This window comes from Scyliorhinus canicula, chromosome 2, assembly GCF_902713615.1.
Source record: "Scyliorhinus canicula chromosome 2, sScyCan1.1, whole genome shotgun sequence".
Lineage (NCBI taxonomy): Eukaryota > Metazoa > Chordata > Chondrichthyes > Carcharhiniformes > Scyliorhinidae > Scyliorhinus > Scyliorhinus canicula.
In genome coordinates, this window is record NC_052147.1 from 171,663,720 (window position 1) to 171,684,951 (window position 21,232).

The window sequence follows — 21,232 nt, forward strand, 5'->3', positions numbered from 1 at the left end:
ACGTGCCCGGTGATGTTCTTGGTTATTGAAATATCCAAGGCATACTGTTCCTGTTGCCGCATTGTCACAAAATAATTTGATTATTCATCCTCATTCGAAAGAGGAGACTATTTTCGTGATGGCTCTTTGCTTTTCCTTGGGTTACTCTGGGTATGTTGGTGTCTCTCACATTTAGTCACTGATCTTTTCTCTCTGGGTTTTCACAATTTACTGTCTGGGTTTTAGTTCTGTCTTATGCCTCTCTGGATTTAGCCCCGTCAGTATCTTTCTCACTGTCTGTGCTGCAGAAGCTCATCTCTTTCTCGTATTCTGGGGTATTTCCTCCCTCTCCGTCCATGATGTGTGTTCCTTCCCCCTGGTTTTAGTCATCGCTGTGTCTCCCTACCAGTCTTCTGTCCGCCCCGCCGCCCCATGATATCCTCCCTCTCCGTCCATGATGTGTGTTCCTTCCCCCTGGTTTTAGTCATCGCCGTGTCTCCCTACCAGTCTTCTGTCACAAATCTGTCTGCGTGACTCCATTGCAGAATGCAGTTCTCTGTCTGCATGCAGCTCTTTGAGCTTAACTTTCTGTCTGTCTGTATCTTTTTCACTGGATGTTCTCTCTCCCAGGCTCTGCCCGTGCATCTCTCTCTCTCTCAGGATCTCTCTTCCTGGGAGTTCTCTCTCTCTCCAGGGCCTGTGTATGTCTCTCTCTCTATTACAGGTTCTGTCGATATCTCTCCAGGATTTCTCAGATTTCAGGTTCGGTCTCTCTATCTCTCAGGATCTATATATCTCCAGGGTCTCTCTCTCTCTCAAATTTCAGGTTCTGTCTCTCTATCTCTCTCCCAGGATCCGTCTCTCTCCCTCTCCCAGGGAGTGTGTCTGTGTATTTCGCTCCTAGGAACTGTGCGTGTGTGTCTGGGTGCGGGAGGGGTGTAGTTTTGAGCGGACTGTGTGGTGCAGATGGAAGCTCTGAAGAAAGCTCCAGTCGCTGTGTTGAGCAATTTTGACAAAGAGAGGTTTTTACAGGAGATTTACCCTCTGGTAAGCAGGGCCAGAAGTGTGGCCACAAACCTTCCCTTTCGCGCGAAAAGACCTGCTCACCTTAAAACATTCTTAAATTCATCAAAGGTTCACATCTTCTGAACTTCTAATGTAAAAATCCCGGTTTTTAAATACACATTTGATTCATTTCATTGTAGAAAACTGAAATTGAGAATAAATTTGCTGTGCCGTAATGCCAACTTCCTCGACAGGATATTGTATTTATTTTATCTTCATTGTGTTTGCCAGTGAGGTCTTTAATCAGTTTTGAACGAGGGAGAATTAAGGATCTCGTCAGAATTTTAAATGTGGATTTTCACTTAGATGTGAGTTTTCTGACTTGTATAGCTTTCATGTTAAAACTGCAACAAAAACATTAACTTTTTTTATTCAGTTATGGGCATCGTTGGTTAGACCAGCATTTATTGCCCATCCCTAGTTGTCCTTTAGAACAGTGTTCTTCAAACTTTTTTTCCGGGGACCCATTTTTACCAACCGGCCAACCTTCGGGACCCAACCCGGCCGACCTTCGCGACCCACGCCGGCCGACCTGCGTGACCCACCATTTTCTCTTACCTTGTTTGCTGCTGACAAAAATGGAGGAAATGGTTTTGGGGCCCTTTGGCCCTCGTACACGCTCCTCCAATGGAACCTGTTGGTGTTGGAAAGTACGGAGTCCCCAGCTGTCCAAAGTTCTGCATTTCTTTCCTGTAAAATTTTATCAAATAAAATCTGCCTGAACTTGTAAAAAGAAATAAAAATAAAATTAATAAAATAAATGAAAAAATAAAAATTAAATGAATAAAACCCCCCCGAAACTAAAAGCTGCGACCGTTTATTAAAAAAAGCGACTGCACTGCGTATGCATGCCGATGATCTGGCATGCATGCGCAGTGCAGACGCATTTTTTTTACATGTTCGTGGCCATTTTGAAGGCCGCTTGCAGCCGGTGTTATTAACAGCTGGCTATTGGGCGCAGATTTGCGCAATCTGGAGCGTCGCAACGGATGATTCCGTGACCCTCCTGACATCCACCCGCGGGTCGCGCCCCTGATTTTGACAATCCCAGCTTTAGAAGGTGATGTTGAGTTGTCTTTCTGAACTGCTGCAGTCCTTCAGGTGTAGGTACACCTACTGTGCTGTTAGGGAGGGCGTTCCAGATGTTGCCCCAGTGACAGTGAAGGAATGGTGATTATATTTCCAAATCAGGGTGATGAGTGACTTGGAGGGGAACCTCCAGATGGTGGTGTTCCCAGGTATCTGCTACCCTTGTCCTTCTAGATGGTAGCGGTGGTGGGTTTGGAAGGTGCTGCCTAGGGTCCGGGTGAGTTTGTGCAATTCATCTTGTAGATGGTACACATGGCTGCCACTGCTCATGGGGTTGAATGGAGTAATTGTGGAAGGAGGAGCAATTAAGTGGGCTGCATTGGGTAGCACAGCATTTAGCGCTTGCTTCACAGCACCAGGGTTCCAGGTACGATTACCGGCTTGGGGCACTGTCTGTGTGGAGTCTGCCCATTCTCCATGTGTCTGCCTGGGTTTCTTCTGGGTGCTCCGGTTTCCTCCCACAAGTCCTGAAAGACATTTGGACATCCTGAATTCTTCCTCAGTGTACCTGAACAGGCGCTGGACCGTGGCGACTGGGGGCTTTTCACAGTACCTTGATTTCAGTTTTAATGTAAGCCTACTTGTGACAATAAAGATTATTATTTGTCCTGGATGTCAAGCTTCTTGAATGATGTTGGAGCTGCACTCATCCTGGCAAGTGGAGAGTATTCCATTACATTCCTGACTTGTGCCTTGTAGATGGCAGACATTCTTTGGGAAGTTAGGAGATGAATTACTTGCCGCAGGATTCGTACCCTTTGACCTGCTCTCGTAGCCACTGCATTTATGTAGCTAGTCCAGTTCAGTTTCTGGTCAATGGTAATCCCCAGGTTGTTGATCATGGGAGATTCAGCAATGGTAATGCCATTGAATGTCAAGGTGTGCTGATTAGGTCATTTCTTGTAGGAAATGATCATTGCCTGCCACTTGTGTGGCGCGAATGCTATTTATCAGTTGTCAGCCCAAGCCTGGATATTGTCCATGTCTTGCCACATTTGTACATGGATTGCTTCAGTATCTGAGGAGTCGTGACTGAAACTGAACATTGTGCAGCCATCAGCGAACATCCCCTTATGGAAGTAAGATGAAGCAGCTGAAGATGGTTGGGCCTAAACACTACCCTGAGGAACTCTTGCAGTAATGTCCTGGAGCTGAGACAATTGATCTCCAACCACCGCAATCATCTTCCTTTGTGCCAGGTATGACTCCAACCAGCAGAGGAGTTTACACCAATTCCAGTTTTGCTAGGGCTCCTTGATGCCATATTCGGACAAATGTTACCTTGATGTCGAGGGGAGTCACTCTCACCTCACCTGTGGCATCCATGTTTGAACCAAGGCTGTAATGAGGTCATGAGTTGAGTGACCTGAGGAATCCAAACTGAGTGTTCATGAGCAGATTATTGCTGAGTAAGTGCCACTCGACAGTGTTGTCAAGGACCCCTCCCATCAATTCACTGTTGATTGAGAGTAGACTGATTGGACTATGATTGACCAGGTTAGATTTGTCCTGTTCCTTGTGTTCAGGATAATTTTTCACATTGCCGGGTAGATATCAATGTTGTAGCTGTACTGGAACAGCTTGGCTAGGGATGCGGTAAATTCTGGAATACAAGTTTTCAGTACTATTGCTGGAATATTGTCAGGGCCCATTGCCTTTGCAGTATCCAGTTCCTTCAGCTGTTTCTTGATATCACTTTGAGTGAATCAAATTGGCTGAAGACTGACATCTGTGATGTTGACTGAGTGGCCTGCCCAGTCATTTAAGAGTCAAGCACATTGTGTCAAGCACCAGGCAAGGGAGCAGAAGGGCATTAGTGAACCAGATGGGTTTATACAGCAATGGTTTCATGGTCATTGTTAGATTTTTAAAAAACGTTTTCCAATTAAAGGGTAAATTAGCATGGCCAATCCACCTACCCTACACATCTTTGGTTTGTGGAGGTGAGACCCACGCAGTCACGGAGAGAATGTGTAAACGCCACACGTACAGTGAGTGACCCATGTCCTCAGCGGCGTGAGTGCTGACCACGGCACTGCCCCGCCCCATTGTTAAACTTTTATTGAGTTTTCAAAATCCACCATCTGCCGGGGTGCGATTCACCGGGGTCCCAAGGGCATTACCCTGGATCTCTAGATTACTAGTCAAGCGACAATACCACTGTGCCACTGCCTCCCCTAATTATGGTTTAGATTTTTTTTTTTACTAAACTATAGCTTTGAGTACAATCTTCAGCTTTCTGATTGAGTTGTCAGCCATGAGCACTATGACAAGAACTGGTTCTCAATTCCTTCCTCATATGAGTTATCAGAGCTTGTCACTGATTTCCCTAATTCTATCCTCCATTTACAATGATTCCCTTTTGGCAAAAGTCTCCTTAAAGCAGTGTTTTCAAGCGTTTTTTCCCCGGGACCCACTTTTACAAACCCGCCAACCTTCGGGACTCATGTCGATCATCGCGACCTATGCCGGCTGATCTTGGCGACCCACGGCGGCCGACCTTCGCGACACAGCATCATTGCTTACCTAAATGCGACAGGTGAGCCTGCTTGGTCCTCGCGATCTCACTTGCTTTGTCATCCAATGTTACATTGCTGATAAGGACTTCAGCTGACAATTTAAGTTCTTGCTGCATCCGTTGAAAAAAAACCAAGAGATTTGTCGTCGAACCTGCCGTGCTTAGCCTTCAAATTGCCTTTGAAGTTTTGAGGATTATAACTTTCATTTGCCATGGGCTTTGCATCCTGATTTGCATTGGCACAATTAAAACCATACCTCAAGAAATCAGCCTTATATTGCTTTGTTCTTAATTGTTTGTTCACCAGAGGCCATGGAGCTCTGGATACAGCTCACACAAGCGCTGCTTTGTCCTGTCGTGGACTCCCCTGAGAAGCACTCTGTCATAGATTCAGTTGTGAGAACTTGGCCTGTTTGTGTCTCTGGCCCTCTCTTCCTTTATTACAAAATGATCCATCTTCAGTTCTTCACACAGTCCTGTTGCTTGCTTGCTGGCAGTTACAAAATGGAAGAATCTCTCCTCCGTGGTTTCGCACCCAGAGCACATGGCGTCAGTGTAGGGGGTACGTGACCTGCGCACTGCTGCCACTTCTGCCTGGAAGACTCCATCTACTGAAAAGAAAATCTGTTCCTGGGACAGCACGCTGAAATCAGGAGGAGGCAGTCTGTCCCACTGGGCTTCGGGCCTGCGTATTGCTAGGTCTGGCTGAGGGGCCAACAATGTGCTGGACAGCAGGCATTCTTGAAAGCTGATTGTGGCCGTTGGGCATTTCCCGTGATCAGTATTGCCGCGACCCTCCCGACACCCGCCCATTTTACAATGACTGCTTTAACGTATTTTGACCAACATTTCGCTGGCAAGTTAATCTGATGGAGATACCTTAACAGCATTTAGATATTTTTCTCTTAATTTGTGGTTTATGTTTTGGAGCCTTGTATGTAAAGTTTGCATTAATGCTCTCAAAGTTGCATACATCTCAAATCACCGATGCTAACACATGTTGGTACTCTGATTTTCTGATGTAAACATTGACACATGCCGCATGTTTGCTGCACGTTTACATACATGTTTGCTGCACGTGCTGGTGCATTAGGAGCACGCATGTTGCATTTTTGTGCGTCTGTGCCCATATGTTTATATGCGGGACCTAATACTGGTTCCTGCAAGTTTAGCATGTTTTTGCTAGTTAATAACTGATTCTCTTTCTAAGTGCACATGGTTTCAATGACGGATGTCTGGCACATGGTGACTAAAGCAACTTTCACTTTTGGTGAACGCATTTGACAGGCTGTGCGACTTGAACACTTAATTGACAACTACAGTGTGTTCAGTTACAATAGACTTGTCCAACCCCCAGTCTGTGGGCCAGGTGTGGCCCGCCAGGGGTCTTTATCTGGCCCTGGACCCGGTGTTCAGTCTATGAGCAAGTTCAGTGAAAGATTCTGGCAAGGAGTTGCTTGTTCAATCACAGGCTGTTTCTCTCCTGCACTTGCTGCTGAGTAAGCCAGATTCGGGAGAGAAACAGTCTCTGGTTGGAGGAGCAATCAGCAGTCGGAGGATGAGTGGTTTCTCCTTTGTCTTCACAGCGCGTACTCTCTTAGCCTTTGGCCCACACTGTCTCTCTTGCCCTCCCTCATAGGCTACTAAAGGACTCCATGAGGAACAGTATAGTTGCAGTCTAGCGATTCTGCATGAGAGCAAATGAGAGAGAGGACCCTGAGACTGGGAGTGAGCCAGACCCCTTGCCCTCTTCCTCCTCCCTCCTCAAAAACCTATCCACAAGGCAGGCCAGGAGAGGAGGAAAACGCAGCTTTATAAATTCCGTTGAGGTCAGTGTGGAGTGTGTGTCACTAGGGCGAATGCAATGTTGGTGTTAGTTAAACCCAACTCCTTAGTTCAGGCCTCGCCCCTAGCCCTTCTTTGGTTCACAGGAAGTGTGGCCTAATCTGTCTCTCTCTAGCTCTGCTTCTTGGGTGAAAAACAAAAAAGCTTTTATTTGTGAATTGTCCTGCTTGGCACTTAACAATGGTCATTATTATTAATTACTCTTTTTTTTTAAATGACCAATTTATTGCTTTGATATTGAATTTTTTTAAATTTGAAATTCATGATTAATGATATGCCAAACCTTATCTTGTTGACATTTTCTCTTTGGACCCTTGAGTGAGAATAAAAGGTTAGATGAGCATGAACTACAGTGTGACATCAGCTCTGTCGAAGAGTTATCCAGACTCAAAACCTTAGCCCTGTTCTCTCTCCACAGATGCTGTCAGACCTGCTGAGGTTGTCCAACATTTTCTGTTGTATCGCCAGCGTATGCTCACACATCTGGCTCTCAACACAAATGACACAATGCTTCAGAAAAGTAGAAGAGATTTGAGTAGGCCTGGAAAAACTATGTTCTTGCGACAGAGCTTGACCAGAAGTCAAACAGTGACACTTATAATGAGGATAGGGGAAGAAGCTACTGCAGGTGGTTGAACTGTGTCGAAGCCGGAGCCAAAGACATGGTGGTGCTAGTACTGAGAAAGTTCTCTACTGCCAATCATGCAAGTACATCCCTCCTGAGACACTAAGCACACACAAGAAACTGGTGAAAAACTGGTGAAACGTACGGCCATTATTGTAAAGCACAGCAAAACATGCTGAATGATACGATTTCTGTTCTATAAAGCCACATGAAAGAACGGAGACCAAATTGTATTTGGGATTATGAATACGAAGGTGAGAGAGAGGCAGTTTCTAGAGACCAAGCTCATCTTTTTGAATACAGATGAGATTTAACAGATATTCTGAAAGCATGGTGGTGCAACTAATAAATTGGAGATTTGAGTGGACATAATGTGAGTGCCTGGAAAGGACCAGGAAAGTGCGACAGAGGCAAACTTCAGAATGCCAGTAACTCCCTAAAGACTTCTAAAAGCTGTCAGTGTGGAAAGCGACATAAATTGCTTAAAGAGGGCTGTGCTCTGCCCGTGGGTGAAATGTGCAATAAGTGTGGTAAAAACAACCATTTCTCAGTGGAGTCCTGTGGAAAAGGATCGCCTGCACATTGACTGACTATTAGAGCAAAGCAAGAACAGAAGCAGTCTTTGTTATTGAAGAGGTTTGGGTGACTCATAGTGTGTTACTCTCAAACTGGAGTCAGTGTGTATGCAATATTTCAAATAGATAAACTTGTACAATGAAAAGTGATTCCACTTTACCTGTATCAAAACTCCAAATGAGATTTTAAGCTAGCAAATGTCAAAGTACTTACAGTGTTGTAGCTTACAAATGATTCAAGGCTCCCTTTTAAACGACAGGCATGAATCCAGATGCCTTCTGCTGGACGGGTAGACAGGTCTGCATGCCCGTGAACATCATTTAAGTACAGATTATATGAATAGAACCCCCTCTACTGGTGCATCGTTTAATATGCTCGACAAATACAAGCCACTGACAAAGGAGCATTTCATGCAGAAACATCCTGGAATCTTCAGTGATGGGGTAGGACCGGTTGATGGAGGGTACTGAATCAGCTTGACAAGGCAGTTGATTTGTCCAATATGTCCTGCATTGTGTACCAGTGGTTTAAAGGGATAAACTGAAAGAAGCTATGGATGGTCTTGTCAGGCAGAGCATCATCATCCTTATAACAACACTGACCTCATGCATCTCACTTTGATAGGAGTTGGACCTTAGCAGAAGAATGGCAGAGTACGCATCTACTTGTATCCTAAAGCTTTCAAGTGAGAGTACTGTCCTCTGCCAACTATTGAAGACACAACGCAAAAGCTGTTGCGATTCTTGACGCCACAATGGATTTTGGCACCTAAGTATCACGAAAAATCATCATATCTCAGCTCATTCTACCCACCTTTTGGTCGATGCCACTGGAAGTGTTTGCCATTTTGGATCAGATTTGGTGCCAGCAGTCTTCCAGTGCAAGATGGTGGAAGGACTGCAAGGGATATACATCGCTATAATTGATTTTGTAATCATTGGTTTTAGAGAGATACCTCAAGTAGCTGTTTGAAACTATGACAAACACCTGGAAGCTTTTCTTCATCAACACAGCAAACATAGTGTTATATTAAACATGGACAAACTGAAACCACGTAGACAAAAAATACCTTTTGCGGGATATGTTGCGACAGGAAGAGGAGCTTGTGTTGAACCAGACAAAATTACATCACTGACTGATGCAGCAGAGGTCCAGCAACTGCAAAATGGTTGTGGGGAGAATCATAAATTGTTATTGCAATATCTCAAATTAGCAACAACCAGCACACCTACCATAGTCTCAGAAAGAAATCACCTGACAATTCAATGAATCTCAATCTGGACTTGGAGCAGCAATAAAGCAGAATGGACAACCAGTTGCCTAAATTTCAAGAGCATTAACAGCGGCTGAGATATGGTGTATGCAGATTAAGAAAGAACTTTGAGCAATCCTGTTAGTTTGCCATAAATCTGAAGCCTTCATCAGCTGGGTCATGGTGAATATTGAAACCGATCAATGCTTATTGGAATCGTAGTGCTCAAGCTACTAACCAATGCGTGAAATCAATGGCTTTTTGGAATCATGGTGCTCCATCCACTGAACAATGCATCGAAACGATTTGCATGATTGCAGTTAAGACTGCAAAAATAGTCAGAGCTTCATGTAGGACAGGAGAGAAGATGGTCCTAGCGGATACACTAAGGAAGCATACCTGCTAGAAGTTAACACTTGTGATTTTGAGTTTACACGTGAATTGCAAGAAATCAACAGCTGCAGACTCGCACTGAAAACAATTTAATCATCTTGTAGGGGATAATGTGGGTAAGAAGCAACTCCGTATAATCATTCAGGACAACTAACCTGGGACAAAGTCAGAGGTACCCGAATATCTCCACAACTACTTTGATTTTCAAGGCAAGCTAACGATCAAAGTTGAATTTGTATTCAAGGAACACCAAGCCATGTCAACTGCATTGTATAAGGAACACGTACTCATTCGATGCACATCAACACAAAGGTTGTATCTGTCTTGTCTGAAACTTCTCAGGTTGTCGACAGAACCCAAACGCTGCATTGTAAAGTGTGGTAATTGCCTGGTTCATTGCAGTCCTTCAAGTAAAGAATCATTACCATGGCACAAATTGGGGCTAGTCAACCTTTACATAGCTGTACCCTGCTCGTCATGTGTGATTATTACAGTGACATCCTTGAAATAACCAGCCTTACGTCAGTTACTACAAGCAGCGTTCTGAGAGAACTTGTGGAAATATTTGTGAGATTTCCTCGACATTCTCTGATGTCAACAGTTTGTTTGCATCAGCAAAATTTAAAGTATTTGGCAAGACGCAATGTGGATTTGAACATGTCATATTCTCCCCTCACTACCTGAAGTCCAGTGGCAAAGCTGAGAATGCCATCAAGATCGTCTAGTGACTCTTCACAAAACACAAGGGGCAGCATTCTCCGTCCCGCCTCGCCACATTTCTGCCCTGACCGGCTGGCGGGATTCTCCGTTACGCCAGCCGGTTAATGGGGTTTCCCATTGTGGGGCAGCCCCACGCTGTCGGGAAACCCCCGGGCGTTGGCATAACGGAAAATCACACCGGCGGAGAATGCCGGCCACGGAATCTGGTCAATCAGAATTTCAGGCTCCATTACAAACAAAAACAGAAAATACTGGACAATCTCAGCAGGTCTGACAGCATCTGTAGAGAGGAAAGTGAGCTAAAGTTTTGAATCTGGATGACTCTTTGTCAAAGCTGGAGAGAACTGGAAATGGGATCAGATGTATGCTGTAGTGGGGGGGGCAGATGTATGCTGTAGTGGGGGGGGGGGGCAGATGTATGCTGTAGTGGGGGGGCAGATGTATTCTGTAGTGGGGGGGCAGATGTATGCTGTAGTGGGGGGGGCAGATGTATGCTGTAGTGGGGGGCAGATGTATGCTGTAGTGAGGGGGGGGGCAGATGTATGCTGTAGTGGGGGGCAGATGTATGCTGTAGTGGGGGGGGGGGCAGATGTATGCTGTAGTGGGGGGGGCAGATGTATGCTGTAGTGGGGGGGGCAGATGTATGCTGTAGTGGGGGGGCAGATGTATGCTGTAGTGAGGGGGGGGGGCAGATGTATGCTGTAGTGGGGGGCAGATGTATGCTGTAGTGGGGGGGCAGATGTATGCTGTAGTGGGGGGGGGGCAGATGTATGCTGTAGTGGGGGGGGGGCAGATGTATGCTGTAGTGGGGGGGGCAGATGTATGCTGTAGTGGGGGGGGCAGATGTATGCTGTAGTGGGGGGGCAGATGTATGCTGTAGTGGGGGGGGGCAGATGTATGCTGTAGTGGGGGGGGGGGGCAGATGTATGCTGTAGTGGGGGGGGCAGATGTATGCTGTAGTGGGGGGGGCAGATGTATGCTGTAGTGGGGGGGGGCAGATGTATGCTGTAGTGGGGGGGCAGATGTATGCTGTAGTGGGGGGGGGCAGATGTATGCTGTAGTGGGGGGGCAGATGTATGCTGTAGTGGGGGGGCAGATGTATGCTGTATTGGGGGGGCAGATGTATGCTGTAGTGGGGGGGGCAGATGTATGCTGTAGTGGGGGGCAGATGTATGCTGTAGTGGGGGGGCAGATGTATGCTGTAGTGGGGGGGGGGCAGATGTATGCTGTAGTGGGGGGGGGCAGATGTATGCTGTAGTGGGGGGGGGCAGATGTATGCTGTAGTGGGGGGGGGGCATGTGGAGCTGTGGGGCTGGAAAGGAGGAGATTGATACAGTTGTCAAGGATAGAAGACGAAAGGATGTAAATTGGGTGATTAAGGCTAAGAAGGGTGCTGATGGTGGACAAAGAGATTAGAATATGTGAATGGCAGAACATAGGTGAGCAGTGTGTCAAAGGGCAAATGAGGAACAGTTGGCCCAAGTGGAGTTGGGGAAGGAGGGAAACAATGGTGAAGGAGAAACAGATCAATGGAAGAAATCAAAATAAATTGATAGAAATAAAAATGAAGTGAAGGTGTAGGAGAGAGTCCATGGTCTGAAGTTGGCGATCTCAATGTTAAGTCCGGAATGCTGCAATGTGCTTAATCGGAAAATGAGGTGCTGCTCCTCCAGATCTATTAGATTGGCAGCACACATTGAATGAAGGTATAGGTATACGTCTATACCTATACTGCTGGCACGGTAGCACAGTTGCTTCACAGCTCCAGGGTCCGACGTTCGATTCTCGGCTTGGGTCACTGTCTGTGCAGAGTCTGCACGTTCTCCCCGTGTCTGCGTGGGTTTCCTCCGGGTGCTCCGGTTTATTCCCACAGTCTCCTCCCACAGTTCAAAGATAGGCAGGTTAGGTGGATTGGCCATGCTAAATTTCCCTTCGTGTCCAAAAAGTTTAGATAGAGTTACTGGGTTACAGGGATAGGGTGGAGGTGTGTGCTTAAGTCGGGTGATCTTTCCATGGGCCAGTGCAAACTCCATGGGCCGAATGGCCTCTTGCTGCACTGTAAAGTCTATGTCTATATGCCTTATGCAAGATACTCAAGTCCTGTAGCTCGAATACCACTACAGTCTTCATTCAACTGAGGAAGCCACTTGGGCGCTTGTCGGCATAAAGCCATGTCAGGAACACTACCACAATGTATAAAACATTTCAAGCAGTAAACTCCAGTGAAACGGTGCAGATAGAGTTGCCTGGCTATGGATCTGGAGTCCCATGTAGGTCAGACCAGGTAAGGACGACAGATTTCCTTCCCTAACGGACATTAGTGAACCAGATGGGTCTTTCGACAAATTAATGGGTAGGATGGGCAGAGAAGGACAGGGCACTAGGATGTAGGAAGTGCTGAGGGTTTCGGCCAAGGGTGGTATCCATGACTGGTACAGGCTTGTTCTTTCGACAAATCGACAATGGTTTCATGGTCATCATTAGACTTTTAATTCCAGATTTTATTGAATTCAAATTTCACCATTTGCCATGGTGGGATTCAAACCCGGGTCCTCAAGGCATGACTCTGGGTCTCTGGATTACTAATTCAGCGACAATACCGCTACACCACTGCCTCCTCTGCAGTTTCGAAGCACAAGATCATCCAGAACTCTACTTCTTGTATCCTAAACTACACTACGTCCAACACCCCTAACTCTGCTGTCCTTGCTGATCCCCAATGCCTGCAATTTAAAATTCTTATTGAGTCCAAGTCTATTTCTAGCCTTTTCCCCATCTCTGTAACCTCCTTTAACCCTACAGCCCTTTGAAAACCATGATTTATCCAACTCGCCTCTTGTGCATCCTTCACTTCCGTTGTCTCACTATTGGCAGCTGTATCTTCACCAGTCAAAGATGTATGCTCTGGAATTTCTCCATGAATTATTCTGACTTGCCAACTCCTCCTTTTATGGCTTTAACTAAGGTTCAATACCTGTTTAACATAACTTCCCTATTTTCAAATCTATCCCTCTCAAAATAAACCCAATTGCATGGTTTTGTCTTTTAATGGTTTTGCTATTCCTAGCGTGAAGGAAGAAAGATTTGCATCTTTCAAAACCATCCGATGTCTCAAAGCAAGTCAAGTACAATTGAAGTGCAGTCACAGTTGTAATCTAAAAATGAGGCCACCTATTTTCACGCAGCAAAACAGCAATGTGATAATGATCAATTAACTTAATTTTGTGATGTATTGACCAGGGCACCAGCTAGAACTACCATGCTCTTCTTCAAAATAATACTTTGGGATCTTAGATCCAAGATTGCAGTTTAATGCCTCATTCAAAAGGCAAACCCTTTGACAGTGCAACAGTCCCTTGGTACTGCACTGGAGTGTCAACCTCGATTTCAGTGCTCAAGATCTGGATTGAGACTTGCACCTGCAATGTTTGTGATTCGGAAGTGAGAGGTGCTACCTATGCACTATAGCTGGCCCATGATTTCAATTCAACCATCGTCCACATGCAACATTTTGGAGCATAAAATTCCAGATTTCAACGAGCATTTACACATCAAATCAATATGTTGACCGTACTTTAGAGTTCAGAATCTGGCCTCAATTTACCAAATTGCAATAAACTGAAAATGGTTTTACAGCACATTACATCAATTAATTTTACTAATTGAGGCTGGTAATGCTGATGGTTTAGGTCTTGTGGCACGGTTGTTAGTGTCCCTGCCTCTTAGCCAGGGTTCGATGGCCAAGGGAGGAGTGTTCATAACATGGCTAAACAGGTCAAGAAAGCCCACGCAGACACGAGAAGAACATGCAGACTCCGCACAGACAGTGATGATTGTATACATCAATAAAGAATGTAAAAAATGTTTGAGAATATGATATTTTATAGTTGCCTCAATTCTTGTGCTTAATGTTAAGTACAGAGTATTTTGTATTGAACTATGAGATGACAAGCTGTGCTGGAAATGGACATACGAATCCAGCTTCTGCTTATTAGATAAATGAAGGGTTTGTAGGCATCGTACCCACACATGAGCAAGACATTTCAATTCAGAATTTAAATATTAGTGGAATTAATATCCTTATTCAATTTTTGATGAGGTGGTATTAAAAATGAAGAGGGATGAACATTTGAACCTGTTCCCCCAAGAATATGGTTAAAGAAATGCTCTTAATATTCACTCAATTATTGAGATGCATTATAGTGAATAACTTATAATCTCAAGTGTTATTAGCATTGCCTGTATTTGGAGAGGTTATTTGGTTCAGTGCCAACTCTGTAATTTTCTGTCTTAATTAAGAATACTCTTGAAAGGAGGAGGTAGTTGTTGTCAAGGCAGTTTGCATCAGCCTTTAAAGATGGTTCAGCTTCATTACGAAGGGAAGGCAAATATATGTTTAACTACCTGATTCTGTGTTTATGAACATTTTTAGTTTAGAGCAGCCCGCTTGCTCCACCTTGCTTTACTTTTGTCCGTTTATGCTCCCGTGAAGCTCTTTCGGCCTTTATTTTAGTTGGTTAAAACACTACTGCTGAAATGTAAATTTTTTTTTTTTTAAATGTAGTGACCCAATTCATTTTTTCCAATTACGGAGCAATTTAGCGTGACCAAATCACCTACATTGCACACCTCTGGGTCGTAGGGACGAAACCCACGCAAACACGGGGAGAATGTGCAAATTCCACATGGATAGTGACCCAGAGCCGGGCTCGAACCCGGGATCTCGGCGCCGTGGGGCAACAGGGCTAACACACTGCGCCACCGTGCTGCCCTTGAAATGTAAATTATTTTGAGCAGCTTTTTCTGTTCAATGCAAGCTTTTAATTACAATGTCAGAACTTGGATCAGGTTCTTTGACCAGTTGATTGGTTTGTTTCAGTTTTGTTGGTTTAGTTTTATCTCCATTTCATTTACAAAATGCTGTGCCTCAGTGTTTCCCAAACTGGTTCTGGGTTCCGTGCTAGGTCCGGCTGTTTTAAATTTGAAAAAAGCTGTCCTTCCAGGTTTTGACACTGCGTTGGCCACTATCAGCAGCTAATGCACCAAGAAGCTGACCTCTGATTGGACAAACTGGAAACAGCAGTAAAGTCAGTATTCAAAGTGCCAGACAAGGACGAGAGTGAAGGCAACCAGACGGCAAAGTGAGATAGGCAGTGGCCACTGAGGGTGGGAGAGGAAGGGGCCACAGAGGGTGGATGGGAAAGTGGCTTTGGACTCATGTCGAGAGAGGTGAAAGTGTGAGTCAGAGAGAGAGCTAGAGAAGTAAGAATGTGTGTGTCTGAGAGAGAGAGGGAGAGATGGGAGAGTGAGAGGTGAGTCTGTGTGTATGAGCTGGAGGTGTGTGTGCGCATGAGAGGGGATCGCGTATGTATATGAGGGGATTGTCGGTGTGTGCATGAGGGGAATGTGTGAGGAAGATGTGTGTAAGACAGGTGAGCGTGAGTATATGAGAGGAGTGTGTGTAAGAGAGGGGCGCATATGTGTGGAAGAGGGAGAGGTGGGAATGTATGTGAGAGCGAGAGCATGTGTAATTATATAAGAGAGAGGCGTGTGTGTATGAGAGGGAGGGGAGTACGGGAGTGTTTGAGAGGGAAATGTGTATAATGGAGAGGGGAGCATGTGTAAGGAAGAGGTGGGAGGGTGAGAGCATATGTGTAAGTATAAGAGAGGGGAGCGTGTATGATGGGGAGGGGAGCATGTGTGTGAGGAAGAGGTGTGTGTGTGTGAGAGAGAGGTGAGAGCATGTGTGTAAGTAGAGAGGAGAGCGTGGGACAGGGAGTGTGTGAGGGAGAGGAGCGTGTGCGAGAAAGTGTTTATGTGTGCGTGTCTGACATGAGAAAGTGGCTTTCCAGCAGCAGTCCTAATATTAAATGAATTTGTGAGCAAAATAAACAGCATCACTCCTTCCATTCAAAATGACAAAAAGATGATAAGGCATAAGTAGTTTATTGAATAAGATCATTTTTTAATTATAACAAATACAGACATATAAGTAAAGAAAATGCTTTTATAAATGTGTTTTTGTGTGTACCTATTGTGCTCTTCAATGTTTTTCAGGGGTTCTGTCAGTACTCTTGGGAGGTCAAGAGTTCTGTAACTGGAAAAGTTTGGGAAGCCCTGTTGTACCATGTGTGAAATATCGTTAAGTTCTCAAAAATATGCCAATAAATGTTCAAACTGAAGAGAGAAAGACTTGCTGAGCAACCTGTAGAGCCCGTGCTCAATATTTAAGAATAGGTGCTGGCTAAAACCTCACCATTTCATTCTGAGCTTTTACATTTCTCTCCATATTAACACAGGAACATGCTATTAAGTTATTTCTGGATGCTATCATAATCTACTTGTATTTATATAATGCTTTCATGCATTGAAATATCTTAATCAGAGAATTTCTTTGAAGTGTGGTGATCTGTTATACATCTATTGACTTGTAGTACCATCCATGGTGATAGGAAAATAGATTGCTGTTGAAAACTGATGTACACTTTTGACTGATGATACGGACGGCTCAAATAGTGCTTAGCACTGCTGCCTCACAACGCCACCGACTCAAGTTCAGTTCCGGCCTTGGTTGACTGTGTGGAGTTCTCCCTGTGTTTTCGTGGGTTTCCTCCCACAGTCCAAAGATGTGCAGGTTATGTGGATTGGCCATGCTAAATTGTTCTTTAGTGTCCAGGGCTGTGCAAATTGGGTGGGATTACGGGCTAGGGTGGGTATGTGCCTAGGTAGGGTGCTCTTTCAGAGGGTTGGTGCAGGTCCGATGGGCCGAATGGCCTTCTGCACTGTCGGGATTCTATGGATGAATTTTGACATATTGGCAAATCATGGGCAGTGGATTGTGATTTGCCAACCTAAACTTCCCATTTAAGGGCTGTTCCCAATTTAGGGCACCTGATTGTGTTTTGTGCAGACCAGCCCATCATCCAAAGAATGACAAAACCAAAGGACTGAATGATCTGCTCCACATTCCTAATCAGTCCTCATATCTGATCATGAATTACAGGAGAAAAGTAGGGTCTGCTTTGAAAAGCCATTCAGCAAATAACTACGTGAAAAAGAAGATTGCAAAAGAGGATATAGAAAGGGTGAAATCTCTTTTGGAGAGTCTGCACAGTAATACAGCAAATAGCCTCCTACTCTGTTGTAACATTCTGGTGACGGTGTCAATTTTTTGATGTCTTTGTTAAAAGTTGTAAAGCACCATCAGATTGAAGTAAATGGATAGGAAATCAGGGCCTGCCGGACTAGTGATTCCAGTGTGTGTTGCTGTTTGCTGAGAGTGCTTAGAATAGAATAGAACTTTATTGTCCACACAGAAGTAGAAATTTGTTTTTGGCATCACCTCCGGTATAACATTTAACCATACAAACATGAGTTAAAAGTAGTAAATATTTCACGTGTGCCCAAGATATTCGTACATTTGTGCATGTATCTGCTGATTTTATCTGCAGTGTTGACCATTCTGGCCAGTTTACTTTTGCATTTCACACTCTGATTACCATACCAGACTGCCATGATGATTGTTAAAATACTCTCCACCAGACTTCTGTATATCTCCAAAACATCTTGACCCTCTCAGTTTTCCAATTAAAAACAGATGCTGACTCGCCTTTTTAAAGGTAGTCAATTTTCTGTGTGAAACTTACCTTCTGGTCTGATACTTGAAACACTTTAGAACTCTACCGGTTGATCATTAAGATACAGAGATTCACACACATGTGGGCCATTGCTGCATAAAAGTAGTTCTTTGGATTTATCTACATTGATATGCAGAGCAGTCCATTGACATAATTTCTGAAGGGTGGCAGTATGTTCAAAAATGATCCCACTAATCTGCATACACAAATAAATAGGTTTTAGTTCCCTTGATTCTAATCTTGTTTGGTGCATTTGAAAATAACAGCTGATAGAGGAACACCTGCATTTAAAATTTCATCAGATAAAAAGCCATTCAGAAAAACATGCTCAGTATGAAAATCCCCGATCCGCTGAATTACCACGTTCATCCTTCGTAACAGGATGTAAATTTGCATTGTATTGAATGCTGAACTAAAATCAATAAATAAGACGCCCACAAAAGATTTTGGCTGTTGGAGGTGATTAGCTATCAGGTTCACTAGAGCAAGGGTAGCATTTTGTCCGAGGGCAGAACACAATTGACAACTGATGTAATGCAACCAAGGGCACCAATTTTGTGAATACTTACCATAGATAAAAGTGCATCAGCAAATTTAATAACACAAAATAGGTAACTATTAGATTGGTGCAGCACGGTAGCACAGTGGTTAGCACTGTTGGTTCACAGCACCAGGGTCCGAGGTTCAATTCCCGGCTTGGGTCACTGTCTGTCTGGAGTCTGCACGTTCTCCCTGTGTCTGCGTGGGTTTCTTCCGGGCCCGTGCTCTGGTTTCCCAAAAGATGTGCTGTTAGGTAATTTGGACATTCAGAATTCTCCTTCTGTGCACCCGAACAGGAGTCGGAATGTGGTGACTAGGAACTTTTCACAAAAACTTCATTGTGGTGTTAATGTAAGCCTACTTGTGATAATAAAAGATTATTATTATTGTTTTTAAAAAATCAACTTGCATTTTCCTTCTTCATTAACAACTTTAGAGAAAACCTGCACTTCTGAAAGGAATTCATCTGGGCACATGTACATCAAAATGGACAGTGGATTACCTGAGCACATCTGGGGGAAGTCAAGAGGTCAAGGTCCATGTTGCATCAGTACCACAAATGGATTTTATCAACAAAAATTTTATCTACAGGTACTAAAACAAAACAAATGTTCGCATAGATTTTTCTTTTAAACTTAAGTTTATTTTCTGTAATGAGTACTGCAATTAGTATCATAATTAAATTTGACATTATTTAATGTAATTCATTGAACACTGTATAGAAATTCAGTACCTTTTTACCCGTGTTTCTGAAACCACTGAATGCTGGATTATAGTTTTTTGTTCAGATACTTTAGATAGAAGCTACATGATGAATTTGGCACCCCAACACATCCAGAGCTCCTAATATCAAAGCACGGGGAAAAGCCAAATGGAGACCAGAGGTATAGAGGGAAAGCAAGAAAGTCAGTTTTACTGGATCACTCTCATGCTTCCTCTCGCCACTTTCAGAATTCTTTGGTGAAGTTCACGAGCAGGTTTAGCACAGTGGGCTAAACAGCTGACTTGTAATGCAGAACAAGGCAGCAACGTGGGTTCAATTCCCGTACCAGCCTCCCCAAACAGGCGCCGGAATGTGGCGACTGGGGGCTTTTCACAGTAACTTCATTGAAGCCTATTTGTGACAATACGCCATTATTGTTATTATTAGAAGGAGGTGTGCATTCTGTACTCTTGGATTGGGAAGTTGCAGGACAAGGGAAACATTAAAAAGGGAGACAAATAAAACAATGTTTCTGAACTTAAAGCACTTTATTCAAATTAATTTTAACTTGTCATTTTCAAAATTCATATTACAAGATATATGATATATTATAAACAATATAAAATATTTTTAAAAATATTTTAAAAATAAAAATACATCTAGTTTTTGTACCTCAGATTTTCTGTTAAAATTCATTTGCCTGTACAAGTATTCTGCTGTCATTCTGAATTACAAAGGATTCTTCCTCAGTGTTAGTTATCCCACCCAGATTCAGATGGGCTACCAGTAAGCGGATATCACTCACCGTTATGAAAACTAGCCATTTGGATGAGGTATCAGAGAATTGCTGCTGCCTTAGAAACTCGACAAAGAACTGCAATCCCTTACTTCACGTTATAGCTCCATTCCTGAAAACTGCAACCTTTAAGTGAAACACCTTTAAGCAAATCAGATTTTCATGTTGCACCCAATGTAAGGGCCATAGTTAGATTCTGTAGGACCTTCCTGATCGGAAAAAAACATATTCTGGAAGTTGCAATACTATACATTCTTAAATTACCATATTCGTGAATGAAATAACTTTCAAAATAAATTCTAAAATATAAAGGAAATGCACTAACTTTTTCTATTGATGGTCTGGTTGGTGATTGTCCCGGCCTTCCCTCCCACTTGCCGGCCCTCCTTTCCATCTCTCTTCTGTTCGCAGACCCTTTTGCACTCTCACAGCTTCTCTCACACTGTTGACTCTTTCATGGTCACCAATCCTCCCACTTTCACCAACACTATTGCATTTGCCACTGCACCAGCACCATTATAGCCATGGAATCAAACTGGAACAACACTGAATGAAGCAACTTAAAATAGGGACTTACTGCACCAGTTTGCTAGTTTCCTTCCTCGCTCTCTTAAATCTGACTGCAGAACTAAATTCTTGTTTTTGCCCATGTCATTGGTACAGATGTAGATCATGACTGTTGGCTGTTCACCCTCCCCCATTATTGTTCTTCAGCCATTCAGTGACATCTTGATGCTGGCACCAGGGGGAGATCATGGATTCATGTCTGCAGCTATAGAACCATAGAATTCTTACAGCACAGAAGGAGATAATTTGGCCCATCAAGTCTGCACCAGCCCTCCGAAAGAGCACCCTACCTAGGCCCACTCCCCTGCCCTATCCCCGTAACCCCATAACCCCACCTAACCTCCACATCTTTAGACACTAAGGGGCAATTTAGCGTGGCTAATCCACCGAACCTGGTCACCTTTGGACTGTGGGAGGAAACCGGAGCACAGTCACCCAAGGACAGATTTAAACGTGGGTCCCTGGGGCTGTGAGGCAACGCACTGTGCCACCGTGCTGCCTTAACTGGAGCTCATAAAAGGGATGGGGCAACACAGGTACAAGATTGGCTGACTGACAGGAAACAAAGAGAAGTGGTGAATGGTTGTTTGTCATACTGAAGGACGGTTTGTGGATGAGTTCCCCTGACATCATTGTCCACTCCCTAATATATTAATGACCTGCACATTGGTGTAAAGATCAGAATTAAAAAATCTGTGGATTACACAAAACCCCGAACTGTGAGGATAGTGTTAAACTTCAACAGCACAGACAGATTGGGCTGGCAACTGGCAGATTAAGTTTAATGCAGAGGCGTTTGAATTGATTCATTTTGTAGAAAGAACAGGGAGAGACCATACAAGAGAACCGGTACAACACAGAGACTTGGGGATATACTCTTGAGCAAATTAAAACCAAATTAATGAATAAACAAATTTGCTGCCCTCA

General features: G+C 44.1%; 1 protein-coding gene across 2 annotated transcripts in view; it reads left to right on the plus strand.

Moving 5' to 3' along the window:
* Positions 1 to 937: 937 nt before the first annotated feature.
* The window catches only part of tyw5 (tRNA-yW synthesizing protein 5), a 79,658-nt gene continuing 59,363 nt past the window's right edge, over positions 938 to 21,232 (plus strand). Inside the window, exons 1-2 of one of the 2 annotated variants that reach the window (XM_038789047.1) lie at positions 938 to 1,026; positions 18,676 to 18,830. In XM_038789047.1, the coding sequence (XP_038644975.1) occupies positions 946 to 1,026; positions 18,676 to 18,830 (236 nt within the window). In that variant the 5' untranslated portion in view covers positions 938 to 945. Of the gene's footprint in view, positions 1,027 to 7,253; positions 9,459 to 18,675; positions 18,831 to 21,232 lie in introns of those variants that run through there. The other variant, XM_038789048.1, reaches the window with a different exon arrangement.